The 14,422-nt window shown below is 30.2% G+C and overlaps 1 protein-coding gene across 9 annotated transcripts in view; it reads right to left on the bottom strand.

Moving 5' to 3' along the window:
* The window catches only part of LOC100201710 (adhesion G-protein coupled receptor D1), an 85,296-nt gene that overhangs the window by 35,314 nt on the left and 35,560 nt on the right, over window positions 1–14,422 (bottom strand). For all 9 annotated transcript variants that reach the window (XR_010637512.1, XR_010637511.1, XM_065792940.1 and 6 more), the window contains one exon: window positions 9,425–9,516. Coding sequence is in view for 7 of the 9 variants with exons in the window: in XM_065792940.1 (XP_065649012.1) it covers window positions 9,425–9,516 (92 nt within the window). In the remaining 2 variants the exon portion in view is untranslated. The remainder of the gene's footprint in view (window positions 1–9,424; window positions 9,517–14,422) is intronic.

Genomic DNA, 14,422 nt, shown 5'->3' with positions numbered 1-14,422 from the left:
GTTTCCAGTACCAAAAAATAATTTTTTTAGAGCGCATTCTTTTTTTTCTACAACTGTAGGTATAAACTTTGTTTTAAAACTGATTATCAAAAATTGTAAAACATGTTTTCAGCTGCATTGTGCATGCTTGAAACTGCTTAACTCCTAACCTATAAACATATGGTAGTGGTTTTGTAAAAATTGTGGTAGTGGTGTACCTTGAAGGTAGCTAATGTTGTGTACCTTGGCGGTACCATCAAGGTACAAACTTGCATGATTTTGTAAATACTATTATAAGTAATATTTGTTATGAAAGTATTTTTTTAATGTAAAATATTGTTATAGTTTATTAGGGTATTTTTTTGTTTATTTAGAATTTCTTTAGTATAATATGTGTGTATTTCTTTGTTAAATTGTAATTATTTTTTCAAATTGTAATTTTTTCTTTGATAATTTTCTTGAATTATCAAAAAGATTATAAAACTGTGTATGAGTTGGACAAATTAGACATGGTCTTTTAGTTGCCACATCCCTCTATTATGAGGTTCAGCACGACAACTGAAAAAACTCATTTGGCATTAACTTTGATTACCTGTATGTAGAGTAGACAAATGTTAATACTTATTATTACTAAAATTTAATGTAGATATTTGTTATTACTCTTTTCTTAATCAACATTATTTCTTTTGTAAGTTTTTAATACTTCTAAGTATAAATTAGTTTAAATTTATAATAATATATAATTTCAACATAAGTATCAATTAATATATAGTTTATATAAATCTAACTAGATAGATTAATATTATCTCTGATGTGAATTCCAATTACCCTATAAGTAAACATTATATCAAATTTCTACCATGTTGAGTACTTAATCTGTTAAAACAATAATACCTCTAAGGTAAAAAATACATACCTCCAAGGTACACCACTGGTGGTATACCTTGGCTGTAATGTAAGCTGTTTTTTAAACTTAAAAAAAGGGATGAAAAAATATGTCTGGATGTTTCATAAAAAATCCTAGAGTAACTAATATCATAAAGTTAATGAAAATATATTATTACAGAAAATAATGTGAGTATTTTTTTAAATATTTGTAAAAGTTTGAAAATACCTCTGAGGTACACCACTCTCCCCTATGTCATAATAAAATGAATACGTCATAATAAAATGAACACATCATAATAAATTGAATACGTCATAATAAAATGAATACGTCATAATAAAATGAATACGTCATAATAAAATGAATACGTCATAATAAAATGAATACGTCATAATAAAATGAATACGTCATAATAAAATGAATACGTCATAATAAAATGAATACGTCATGATAAAATGAATACGTCATAATAAAATGAATACGTCATAATAAAATGAATACGTCATAGTAAAATGAATACGTCATAATAAATGAATACATCATAATAAAATGAATACGCCATAATAAAATGAATACGTCATAATAAAATGAATACATCATAATAAAATGAATACGTCATAATAAAATGAATACGTCATAATAAAATGAGTACATCATATAAAATAGAGTACATCATAATAAAATGAATACGCCATAATAAAATGAGTACGTCATAATAAAATGAATATGTCATAATAAAATGAATACAGCATAATAAAATGAATACATCATAATAAAATGAATATATCATAATAAAATGAATACGCCATAATAAAATAAATACGTCATAATAAAATGAATACATCATAATAAAATAAATACGTCATAATAAAATGAATACGTCATAATAAAATGAGTACGTCATATAAAATAGAGTACGTCATAGTAAAATGAATACGTCATAATAAAATGAGTACGTCATAATAAAATGAATACGTCATAATAAAATGAGTACGTCATAATAAAATGAATATGTCATAATAAAATGAATACAGCATAATAAAATGAATACGTCATAATAAAATGAATATATCATAATAAAATGAATACATCATAATAAAATGAATACATCATAATAAAATGAATACATCATAATAAAATGAATACATCATAATAAAATGAATACATCATAATAAAATGAATACGTCATAATAAAATGAATACGTCATAATAAAATGAATACGTCATAATAAAATGAATACGTCATAATAAAATGAATACGTCATAGTAAAATGAATACGTCATAATAAATGAATACATCATAATAAAATGAATACGCCATAATAAAATGAATACGTCATAATAAAATGAATACATCATAATAAAATGAATACGTCATAATAAAATGAATACGTCATAATAAAATGAGTACATCATATAAAATAGAGTACATCATAATAAAATGAATACGCCATAATAAAATGAGTACGTCATAATAAAATGAATATGTCATAATAAAATGAATACAGCATAATAAAATGAATACATCATAATAAAATGAATATATCATAATAAAATGAATACGCCATAATAAAATAAATACGTCATAATAAAATGAATACATCATAATAAAATAAATACGTCATAATAAAATGAATACGTCATAATAAAATGAGTACGTCATATAAAATAGAGTACGTCATAGTAAAATGAATACGTCATAATAAAATGAGTACGCCATAATAAAATGAATACGTCATAATAAAATGAGTACGTCATAATAAAATGAATATGTCATAATAAAATGAATACAGCATAATAAAATGAATACGTCATAATAAAATGAATATATCATAATAAAATGAATACATCATAATAAAATGAATACATCATAATAAAATGAATACATCATAATAAAATGAATACATCATAATAAAATGAATACATCATAATAAAATGAATACGTCATAATAAAATGAATACGTCATAATAAAATGAATACGTCATAATAAAATGAATACGTCATAATAAAATGAATACATATAAATGTATATAAAAAAACTATATAAACTGCTTCTTCAGAACAGTCTATTTTATCAAACTGGCAATTCAAATGAATACAAGTCAGTTTTGCTAAAATTTTCAAATCGCATGCGTAACAAGATACACAAGGAAATCATTAAGCATTTAATTATTGCAAAAAGATTTACTTATTAAGATGCATGATAGTTTGTGCTAATAAAATGCTTGAAGATGCGACATAAGGAACTGACAAGGTTATAATAGGATGTGTTTCATTTATGAGGTGGAGGGGGGAGGGGTAGTTATCTATATATATATACAGTAAATATTGAGCGGAAAAAAACACAAACAATAATTGAAATTAAACAACAATATTCAAAATTTGTGAAATAAATACATAAGTAAATGCACTAGGTTTTTAACTGTTAATCACAGCATCAAAGTGGATTCCAGTTTAGTTGTCTAGAAATATAGAATAATCACTTAACTTATTAGGTCATAAACTGCATGGTTAGGTCATCCAACTTGTTTTTGCTCCATATTTGCTGTTTACTTGGATATGTACCTCCTAAAATGAAACACATTCAATTATATTTGCACCAGTTGCCCATGTTGCATCTTCAAGCTTGTTTTTATGACTAGGCAACTCATTCTATTATCTCCTAATGAGGGTACAGCTCAAAAACTCAGTTTTATGGTTCTGAGGCCAGCTGGTAGTCAGGTTTCCCGAACTCTGTGGTAGCTCTCAGAGAGGCTGATTCCATCAACAGCTGAAAAATATCAAATTATTAACAGTGCCATGTTGCGCATGGATGGTGTCCCTGTTTGTACTTTTGTTGTGCATTGCGGAGGCCACATTTGGAACCCTTTGTTACGGCTTAGGGTTTATTAGTAGTAATGAGGCAATTGCTTGGGCTATTAAACGGTGTTCTGAGTACTATCTATGCTTTGAGTCAAGTTCTTCAATCTAATTTTAAAATGAATAAAGTACCAAAAACTATAAAACACAAAAAACCGACATCACCAAGTTCTCTAAACCTATCATTCACTAATATTCGTGGTCTTCGAAGTAACTTTTCTTCTGTTGAGGCTTATCTCTTGCAAAGTTCACCAGACCTACTTGCTCTTTGTGAGACTAATTTGAGTTCAGCTGTCTCATCTTGTGAAATTAGTGTGATGGTTATCTTCCTTTAATTCGTAAAGACTTCAATAGTCACATGCTTGGCCAGGGCATTTACATTCGTAAAAATTCACCCATTTGTTGTGAAACTAGATTTGAATCCAGACTATTCTTTCATGTGCTTTCGTTTAGTGATCGACCGAAATTGGAATTTTGCAGAAATTTTGGTTTCGGTTTATTTCGGTTGCGACATTTCTCAACCGAAACCGAAACCGAAATTTCGGCAAAACTTTTACCGAAATTCAAACCGAATTTTCGGCAAAACCGAAATTTTTTAAAAGTAAGAAATAACGTGTTTAAACAATGCTCTTTTGATATTTGTTTTATTAAGAGTTGATTTGTTGTTATAAATGAAATGATGTAAATTAATAATTAAGAATATAATGTAAAATGTTAACTTGTAATTAATTAAAAAAATAATTTTTGAAATATCAACAAAATTTTATTAAAACAAATTAAATTTTTTATAAAAACGCTACAATGTTTTCAACAAAATTTGTTACAGAAAAAAAAACGTTTACATTGTATATGAACAACGTTTATAGAATAAATTATAGAATTAGATTATAAGCTTTTATAATCATAAAATATGCATAACTTTATAAATTAAAAAAATAAATATATTAGATAGGTATATTAATATATTTAATATTTATATTAATATTTATATATAAAAAATTAATTAAAAATCTGTCAACAAAGTTAAATTTGAAAAAAATTAATGATTATTTTAATAATGCTTTTTGAATTACGGTTTTTGGTTTGAAGTTGAACCTAAATTTCGGTTCAACTTCAAACCGAAATTTCGGTTTGAACCGAAACTTAAAAAACTACCAAAACCGAAATTTCGGTATCGGTTAAAAGCAAAATTTCAGCCGAAACCGAAATTTTCCAACCAATACTTTCGTTTAGCACCACTTCAATCTATTGCCTTTCTATTTGTTCTATATCGCTCTCCTTCATCTTAAGACTGCACTCTTTTTGATGTTATTTCTGATCATATTGACCAAGCCCTCTCTCCTTATCCATCAGCTAATATAGTTGTTGTCTGTGACTTTAATGCTCACCACTCTGAATGGCTTGGCTCTAGTGTCAGTGATTCTGCAGGCTTTAAAGCCCACAACTTTTGCCTTTCTCAATCCCTAACTCAATTAGTCAACTTTCCAGCTCGCTTTCCAGACAACCCGAATCATTTATCTTCTCTACTTGACTTATGTCTTGTTTTTAATCCTAGTTAGCGCCCAGTTTCTCCACATTCACCCCTAGGTGCTCCTGATCACAGTTTGATCTCCCTAAAACTAATATCCCATCCTCCCTCACCACCTGAATCCCCCCATTACCGTACCTCTTACAACCACAGTAAAACTGACTGGGATTCTTTCCATGATTTTCTTTGTGATGGCCCTTAGGTAGAAATCTTTTGTCTTCCTGTCGACAAATGCGCATCTTACATAACTTCGTGGATTCAGGCTGGCATGGAATCTTTTGTTCCCTCTCAACAATTCCAGGTCAAGCCTCACTCTCCTCCATGGTTTTCTTCACACTGTGCTGCTGCGATTGCCAATCGAAACCGTTACTTCCATATTTATCAGCAAAACAATTCTCCAGAAAACAGACGTCTGCTTATTACTGCTAGAAACCATTGTAAAAAGGTTTTGTCTAACGCCAAAGCCCGCTATTCTCAGGTCATGAAATCTCGCATCTCATCTCAAAAATTAGGCTCTCATGACATCTGGAGAATCTTTAATAGTATCAATAATAAGAGCAAATCTTTAATTTCACCTCTCTTGTATGGTTCAGATTTTGTCACCTCACCTAAAGACAAAGCTGAATTGTTTGCTAAAAACTTTTCATCAATATCATCTCTTGATTCCACTAGTTGCGTTCTACCTGATATTGCCAACAAACAGGTTAATCCATTGCTTGATGTTCGTATCACTCCAGCTTCTGTATCTAAAGTGATTTCCTGCCTAGACTCTTCTACAGCTTGTGACCTGAACAACATACCTGTTATTGTCTTGCAGAAGTGTTTTCCGGAGCTATCGTCTATACTCTCAAAACTGTTCAATAAGTGCTTATCAGAGTCTTGCTTTCCAGCCTGCTGGAAAGCGGCATCTGTTATCCCTATCTCCAAAAATCCTGGAGAGCGATCTGATTCGTCTAACTACCGTCCCATTAGTCTTCTTCCTATCATAAGCAAGGTTTTTGAATCTTTAATTGACAAACACTTAATTTCTTACCTTGAATCTAATAACTTACTTTCTGACCATCAATATGGATTTCGATCTTCTCGTTCTACAGCTGATTTGCTAACAGTAATAACCGATGGTTTTATCGTGCATTAGATAAAGGTGGAGAGGTTAAGGCCATCACTCTTGACATTTCAAAAGCTTTTGATAAAGTTTGGCATGCTGGTCTTCTCCATAAGCTTTCTTCTTATGGTGTATCTGGCAACATCTTTAAGATTATTGAATCCTTTCTTTCTAATTGTAGCATAAAAGTTGTCCTTGATGGACAGCACTCTTCTTATTCTGTAACTTCAGGGGTTCCTCAAGGTTCTATCCTTGGCTCTATACTCTTTTTAATTTACATTAACGATCTTCCAGATATTCTCACATCTAAAGTGGCATTGTTTGCTGATGATACTACTACCATTTATTCTTGTGGTGATAAGAAACCAACACCCTCTGATTGCTTGAAGGGGGCATTTGAGCTTGAAAAGGATCTCACTTCTGCTACAGCATGGGGCTCACAGTGGTTGGTGAACTTCAATATAGATAAAACTCAATTTTTTTCAGCCAATCATTATCGCAATAATTTAGATCTTCCTATATTTATGAACGGTGATGTACTCGATGAGTCATCTACTCTTCATCTTCTAGGATTAACTCTTACTTCCAATCTTTCTTGGAAACCATATATCAAATCAGTTGCAAAATTAGCATCTGCTAAGGTTGCATCTCTTTATCGAGCTTGTCACTTTCTTACTTCGGATTCTATTCTCTATAAATCTCAAATCCGGCCTTGTGTGGAATAGTGTTGCCATATCTGGGGTGGATCTTCTAATGATGTCCTTTCTCTTTTAGACAAGGTGCAAAAATGCATTGTAAACATAATTGGACCATTGTCACATCGTCGTAATGTTGCTTCTCTTTCTCTTTTCTTTAAACACTATAATGGGTACTGCTCTAAAGAGCTAGCGTCTCTTGTACCATCTACTAAAATTCATTCTTGTGTTACTCGTTATTCAATTAAGTCTCATCCTTTTTCTGTTCCTAAGTGCTCCAAAAACATCCTCGAACATCAGCTCTTTGGAATTCGCTTCCTTCATCTTGTTTTCCTGATTTATATAATTTGCAATCCTTTAAGTTGTCCGTCAATCATTATCTTGCTCTACAATCTTTATCTTTTCTCTTCCAGTAACTTCCAACTTTAATTAGTGGCTGCTTGCAGCCTTGTTGGAAGCAAAAATGTTAAAAAAAAAAATTTTGGTTTTTCAAATATCCAGTTATTTCATCCTGTATTTTGTTACACATATGAGTAAGAAATTTGTTTCTAATTGGCTTATGTTCATCTTCATTTTTAGTTATGATAAAAGAAACCGCTCTAAAGAAGCAATTTCCATTTCCTTTAATTCTATGGATTCCCCTAGGACAAAGAGTTAGGTTGATGTTTCCTATGGTGACATTGTGTTTCTAACAATTCCAAACTTTTCTGCAATTGATTTCCTTATATCAAAAGTTGCACATTTTGCTATTTTTTCATTTAAAACATTTACACTGCTTTTATGTTAAGTATTATCGTATGTGTTGCTTGATTCTTCATAATGGCAGTAAAAATTATTCATAATGGGAGTGAAAATTACTTATAATGGGAATAAAATTTAATATGAGATTTTTACTGGGGAGTAAAAAAAACATGGGAGTAAAAATCTCATACTACAGTGGCCTTAAAATTTCATCAGACATGTATGCCAATGGTTTTTTTTTTTTGCTTTGAATAAAATTGAAAAAATTCTTTACATTAGGAAGAATTTACTATAATTAAATCTTTAATTGAAAGGTTTACTAAAAAAATTGTATAGGCATTTAATGCCTGTCAACCTGGTTATATAAAAGTTTAATTGTGTCAGTTTTTATATAAACTAATATAAAAAAATGCATATCAGTCAAAGAGAAGCCATTCATTTTTGAGATGGTTGTCGAGAAGCATCTTAAATTTTTTTAGTGAAGGTTCTTTTACAACGTCATTAGGAAGAGAGTAGAGTTGTACCAGAACAGAAACTTTGAATTCTGGCCGGTATCGGATTTGCCAGAATTGTCAATAACATTTATAACAAGAATTATACTTATGTTAGTTTTTACCTTCAAAATTAAAGTAAAAGCACCTCATATTTATAATCTATAATATACTTATAGCTTATTTCATTAATTTGATTCTTGTTTCATTTAAATATAATTTTTATTTGTTTTTATAATTTTAGGTACTGAAAGTTTTAACCTGCATAATATTTATATTTAAAATTATTTCTTTATTTTCTATTTTTCCATTTAGGTTAATATTGAAATATTTACTGTAATAGGCATCCTATATTTTTTAACTACATAAAATTTATGTAACATTTTAAATGAGACTATTCTCAGAGGCAGGTAACATTTTTGATGAAAAAAGATCTAGTTTGTTGCCCAAAACTGGAGAGCAATTGTTTTCGCACCACAATAAAACTACATTGTGTTCCTTTAGAAATTCGTATTTTTCACCTAGGTTTACCAATTATTTTTAATTACCATGTAGGACAATGAATTTTATACTTAATTTACAAAGTCTGTGTCATGTGTCTTAAATAATAAATTTTGGCATTCTGTCCTGAAATACTGTATTTCTGGCCGGAACCGGAATGAACTAAAAGCCACTAATTCTGGCCAAAAATTCGGTGCATCCCAAGAAGGGAGTTTATTAACTATTCTTATAAAAAAAAAGTTTTTATGCATATTTAAGCAGGAGAAACATAACAGATTAATGTCAAGTATGCAGTAGTGTTGTCAAGTTAACTATACAGTAGTAGTGTCAAGTCCTAAAACTTGACACTACTACTGTATAGTTAACGTTCTTGTTCTTAGGGAGGTGAATTAACATTAAAAAAAAAATTTAACGAATGTTTGTATGTGTATATATATATATATATATATATATATATATATATATATATATATATATATATATATATATATATATATACATACATATATATATATATATACATACATATATATATATATATATATATATATATATATATATATATATATATATATATATATATACACATACACACACAATGTAAAACTTATTATTATTATACCACTAAAAATAATTACCCGAACTTCTTCAAATTACTGTATGGTCTAATCTTGTTGAAAACACTTCTGGTGACAATGAACAGAATAAATATAAAACAAATGGTATTCACCTAAATAAATTTAAAAATAATTAAATACTTCTCTTTACTTCATATTGATAGCTTATTTATTTCCATTTTTTGAAAGAAACATTGAAAATTTTACATAACAAAAAAGATATAATATCATAAATCAATAACTAATATCATAAATAAATAAATAATAGTTCCATAACAGCATAACAGCTAACTTAAAAGATGGATAACAACTTAGGTGTTTTTTATCAAAATAACTTTTGACATAATAGATGGTAAAGTTTTTAATACAATCATTAAGACATTTTTTATCATTTGTAAAGAATGATATCAATGTCAAGAGAGACCAATTAATATTAAATATTTTTAACACTTGGATTAGATTATTTGAATTTCTGCATACTTTGTACAGTCTCATGAAATTAATGGTAAATAAATCTAAAACAGAATTGATATCATGAAGAAAAAAATTCAAGAATAATTCTATCAAACTATATATTTTCTTGTAGGTGTAACAAGAGGTAAGAGAACTGCCAGTGATGGAAATATGGATAGAAGATTTTTCTAAAACTATGAACTCAGCTGATATAAGCAAACTTTAAATGTTATGTTTGTAAATGTTATGTTGATATAAGCAAACTTTCAATGTTTTATTTAAATGTTTAAACCTGTATTGATGCAGTGTGAGCTCATTAACTAAATAGACACTCCAACTATTAAACTTACGCTCACCCTTATCTCTAGTATTTTTGTTGGGTGTAATATTTTTTCGAATGTATTTCGGGAATATCATGCTCATTGTTTTAAGGTGCTGTTTACAGGAAGTAGCTCCTTTTGATTACTCCAGGTCAAGTCAGATTCAAGATCCTCATGATCACCCTGCTACTGGTATTATGTAACCGAGTACCACCTGCCCCATGCCATGCTGCCCTGTAGAGTGTGGTTTTTCAGGCTAGGATAAACAAACTCTGACTTAAAAATCCCATGCCTTGGGGCTCTCGGTTGAGTAATGGCTAAAGGTGGAGTCTTAATAAAAAATACTCATCTTGGGCAGATGTTACCTGCATCCAGCTACTGTCTTGTAGGAGGCCTCCTAGGCAAAGACTTTAAGGGTAAGTAGAATAATTCTGTTGACCAAGGGTCCTTTTACATCTATTAGGCTAGTGTAGATGTAAACTTGCGTTACATTGTTTTCTGCCTAGGATGATGAATGCTGGATCTTCTTGACTTTTCATAGATTTTTGCTTGCGCCTCCTTAATAGTGGCTATGCAACTCTTCTTGTTATTTCCTAATGAGGATACAGGTCTAAAACTCAGTTTAATGGTTCTGAGGCCAACTGGTAAAGTAAGGCTTCTCAAACTCTGTGGTAGCTCTAAAAGAGGCTGATTTCATCAACAGCTGCAAATAATCAAAGTATTAACAGTGCCATGTTACGACTTAGGGTTAATTAACAGGACTGAGAAAATTGCATAGCTCATTGCTTGAGAGGCCGTGCTCTATCTATGAATGAGTCAAGTTCTCTTTAAACTTAAATATGCCAAAAGTAAATCAAAACATTAATAAAAAAAAAAACCATCCCCATCACCTAACTGTTTTAATACATCTTTTACTAATACTCGTGGTCTGCTAAGCAACTTTTACTGTTACGGTAAAGTGTGTTGTTTTTTTCCTGTTTTTATCAAACTTTAAAGTAAGGGAACTCATTTTTGTGAGGAATTTTATAGGGAATCAGAGTCAGAAAAAAAAAATAATAATAGTAAAATATGTCTTGTTGGGGGTAACGGTTAGTTTTCAACAAGAAAATGACTAAAATATGAATAATTAAAGACAAAAATTTATAAATAAAAAAAAATAATTTTAATTACTCGATAAACTCAATATATACTATATATAATACTGATAATTTTATCAAAATTTACATATAATTAATAATTGATAGTTTATAAATTTTATTAAAAATTTGTGTGTCCAACTAGTGAAAATTGTGAGTCCAACTAGTCTAAGTTATATTTAGCATTGTTTGTGCTCATAAAACCCCTACTGATTTCTTGTGCTCTTATATATCCTACTCACTTCTCATGGGAATATGTTATATTTTTGTAGATTGTGGATTTTAATTCATTTTCTAACAGAAAAAAACTTTAGAAATTTACTTTTTTTTATTAAATTTATAGCTGGTGTGTATTTTCCTTGCTGGTTTCAAATAAAGGTAAAGCATTCCTGGTTAGATGGACCTCATTTTTATTCCAATTGAAACAAATAAAATATCAAAAAAAAAAGAGAGGTTGTTGCATTAGTGAGAAGAACTATAAAGAGATCTGCATAATTTTCAGTGAAAGAATTATTTAGACTCTTGTATTCCAAAAATGAAGAAAAATGAAAGTTGAAAAGGTGCTTGAGATTAGAAAGGAAGGAGATGATAATGGTCATTTTGGAGAGTTTCAGCAAGAACTTGCAAACTCCCATGCATAAATACTGATGCTGATAAAGTGACCAATTTAATTGAGTGGAAATATTCAATATACGAACCACTACTTATCACAAGCCTCACAACCCATGAATTCAGAAAATATTTTCACAAGCCTATGGTTGTTCCAGATTGGCTATGTTATTCTCAATCAATCGAATGTTGAGTTAAACAGGTTTCTTTTTTATACAATTACAAGAATATAACAACTTATTTTAAAAATTTTTAATGACTAATTTGTTTTTAATGTTTAATATAGGTTCCAAAGGCTTGTGCAAAAACATATTCCCATGAGAAGCGAGTAGGATATATAAGAGCACAAGAAATCAGTAGGGGTTTTATGAGCACAAACAATGCTAATTATAACTTAGTTGGACTCACAAATTTTTAATAAAATTAATAAACTATCAATTGTTAATTATATGTAAATTTTAATAAAGATATCAGTATTATATAATATATATTATAAAATGTATTAGTATATAATTGTAGTTTCATACGCAAGAAATACTCCAATTACAATAACAATCCTTTATTCTCAAAAATCTCTCCTTATACAAAATTAACACTTTCTTATATACATATTCTATTTTCCCAGAAAACCCTCGAAAACTCGTCAATAAAAATGGCTAAGTATATAAATAAATGTCATTGGTTAAAAAATTATTACATAACGCATCTGAAGTTTCTAGCGATTTCACCGTGTTAACATAATACTCCTCCTTGATCTTCTGAGATCGCATTCGAGAGCAGCAATCATCGGACTGTTTCAGAGGTATTCGTCGTTCTCGATTACTTCGTCCTAAAGGCACCACGGTGTTGTGGACCTCTCTGCCAACCACAAAATTATCTTCATTACTACTTGTTGGTGTATTTACCTCCACATTTTGACTGTCTTCAACACATTTTTCAACGTCCTCGTCGTTCCTTACTTTGCCATTACTAACTTCCATTCCCCCATCTGCTATTTGCTTGATTTCGCTGTGCTGCAATCCACTTCTTGGTCTCGAGTTTTACATGGCGTGGCATCCCATCCACCTCAACGACTTGCTTCAATATATTCTTAGTGATAGTGGACGCCTGGACGCCACTTTGTCACACAACGCACTTCGGGTGGTTTCAACCATACTTGTTGACTGGCTCATGATTTTTCATGCACTTTTGTTGTTTTGTTTTGTTAATGGTGCGGTGGTTTCTCTTGACAATACCATTCCCAGATGGACAGTACGCTGCTTGAGGTCTCAAACACACGTTCCATTTCTCTAAGAATATTGCCGTCTCAATACTTTTGAATGCAGAATCATTATCTATTAATATTTCCATAGGTACTCCTCTTTCGTAAAAAATGGCTTGTAGATGTCGGATAACCTCAGCACTTCCCTGTGAGTGTTACAGCTTACGCCACAATGCGAATCTTGAGGGACCACAATCGATCAAACTCAGGTAATGGTTTTCTCTGTGCTGGGTAACATCCATGCCTACTCTCTTCTAATTTTGATCAACTTTTAACTTTCCACGCTTCCACGCAACAAGTGTTGGACCTATCAATTGACACGGTTCACACTCTCAGATTATCTTGTGTACATCTTCTGTTGCAGCAGGAAACTTCTTCTGAACAAAAAATAATGTTCGTCTGACGCCGGTCTGTCGGTGTATGTCCGTTATTGATTTTTCATTGCTCACGGCAATTCTAGCGCAATTTACTGAGCTTTCAAGTTTCAACATTTTCATCCACTGGTTGAACACTCATTAGCGAATCGGCCAAATTGTCTTTCGATCAGGGTTGGCATTAAAAAACCCACCCAAAAAAACCAGGGTTTTTTTGGGTTTTTTTAAAAATAATATTTTATTTAAAAGATTCTCTTTGCTTGGTTTTTTTCTGTGATTTATTTATTTCAGAAAACATTTAAACTATTAAAAATAATTATGACTAATTAAAAGGTAATTATTGTTGAAAAGAGGATATGGATATGATCAGAATATAGTATTTAATAAGAATCAAAATTTTTAAAAGACATGATTTTTTTGAAATATTTCTGAAAAAATAGTTTTTGTATTTTTTACAATATACTTTCAGTGATCTCAGTGGCTTTCATCAACCATATCAAAGTCAGGCCTGTGTTCTATCTTACAAATTACTGAAGAAACTTTTATTCAAACAGTATTATTATTTGTGTAGCATTAAGTATATTTAACTTGCATACTTCGATGCAATGTATATTTTTCAGAAAAAAATCTTTATAATAATGCCATTCGGAAGTGGAAGGAAGTAAGGATGGGAGTGGAAGGAGGTTAGTGAGATAGAAGGGGACAAAAATAGGGTTCAGTGTGACCATTGTTCAGAGAAGATTAGTGGAAAAATTAAAAGAGTTCATATTCATTTGGAGAAGTGTAAAGAGAGTAAGAAGAACACTGATGAACAAGAACCAAGACCTGGAAGCTCAATGAGCAATATTAGCCTCTTGTCAAATGAG

The sequence above is a fragment of the Hydra vulgaris genome, chromosome 03, assembly GCF_038396675.1.
Source record: "Hydra vulgaris chromosome 03, alternate assembly HydraT2T_AEP".
NCBI lineage: Eukaryota > Metazoa > Cnidaria > Hydrozoa > Anthoathecata > Hydridae > Hydra > Hydra vulgaris.
This window is presented reverse-complemented; position numbering and strand designations above follow the sequence as displayed.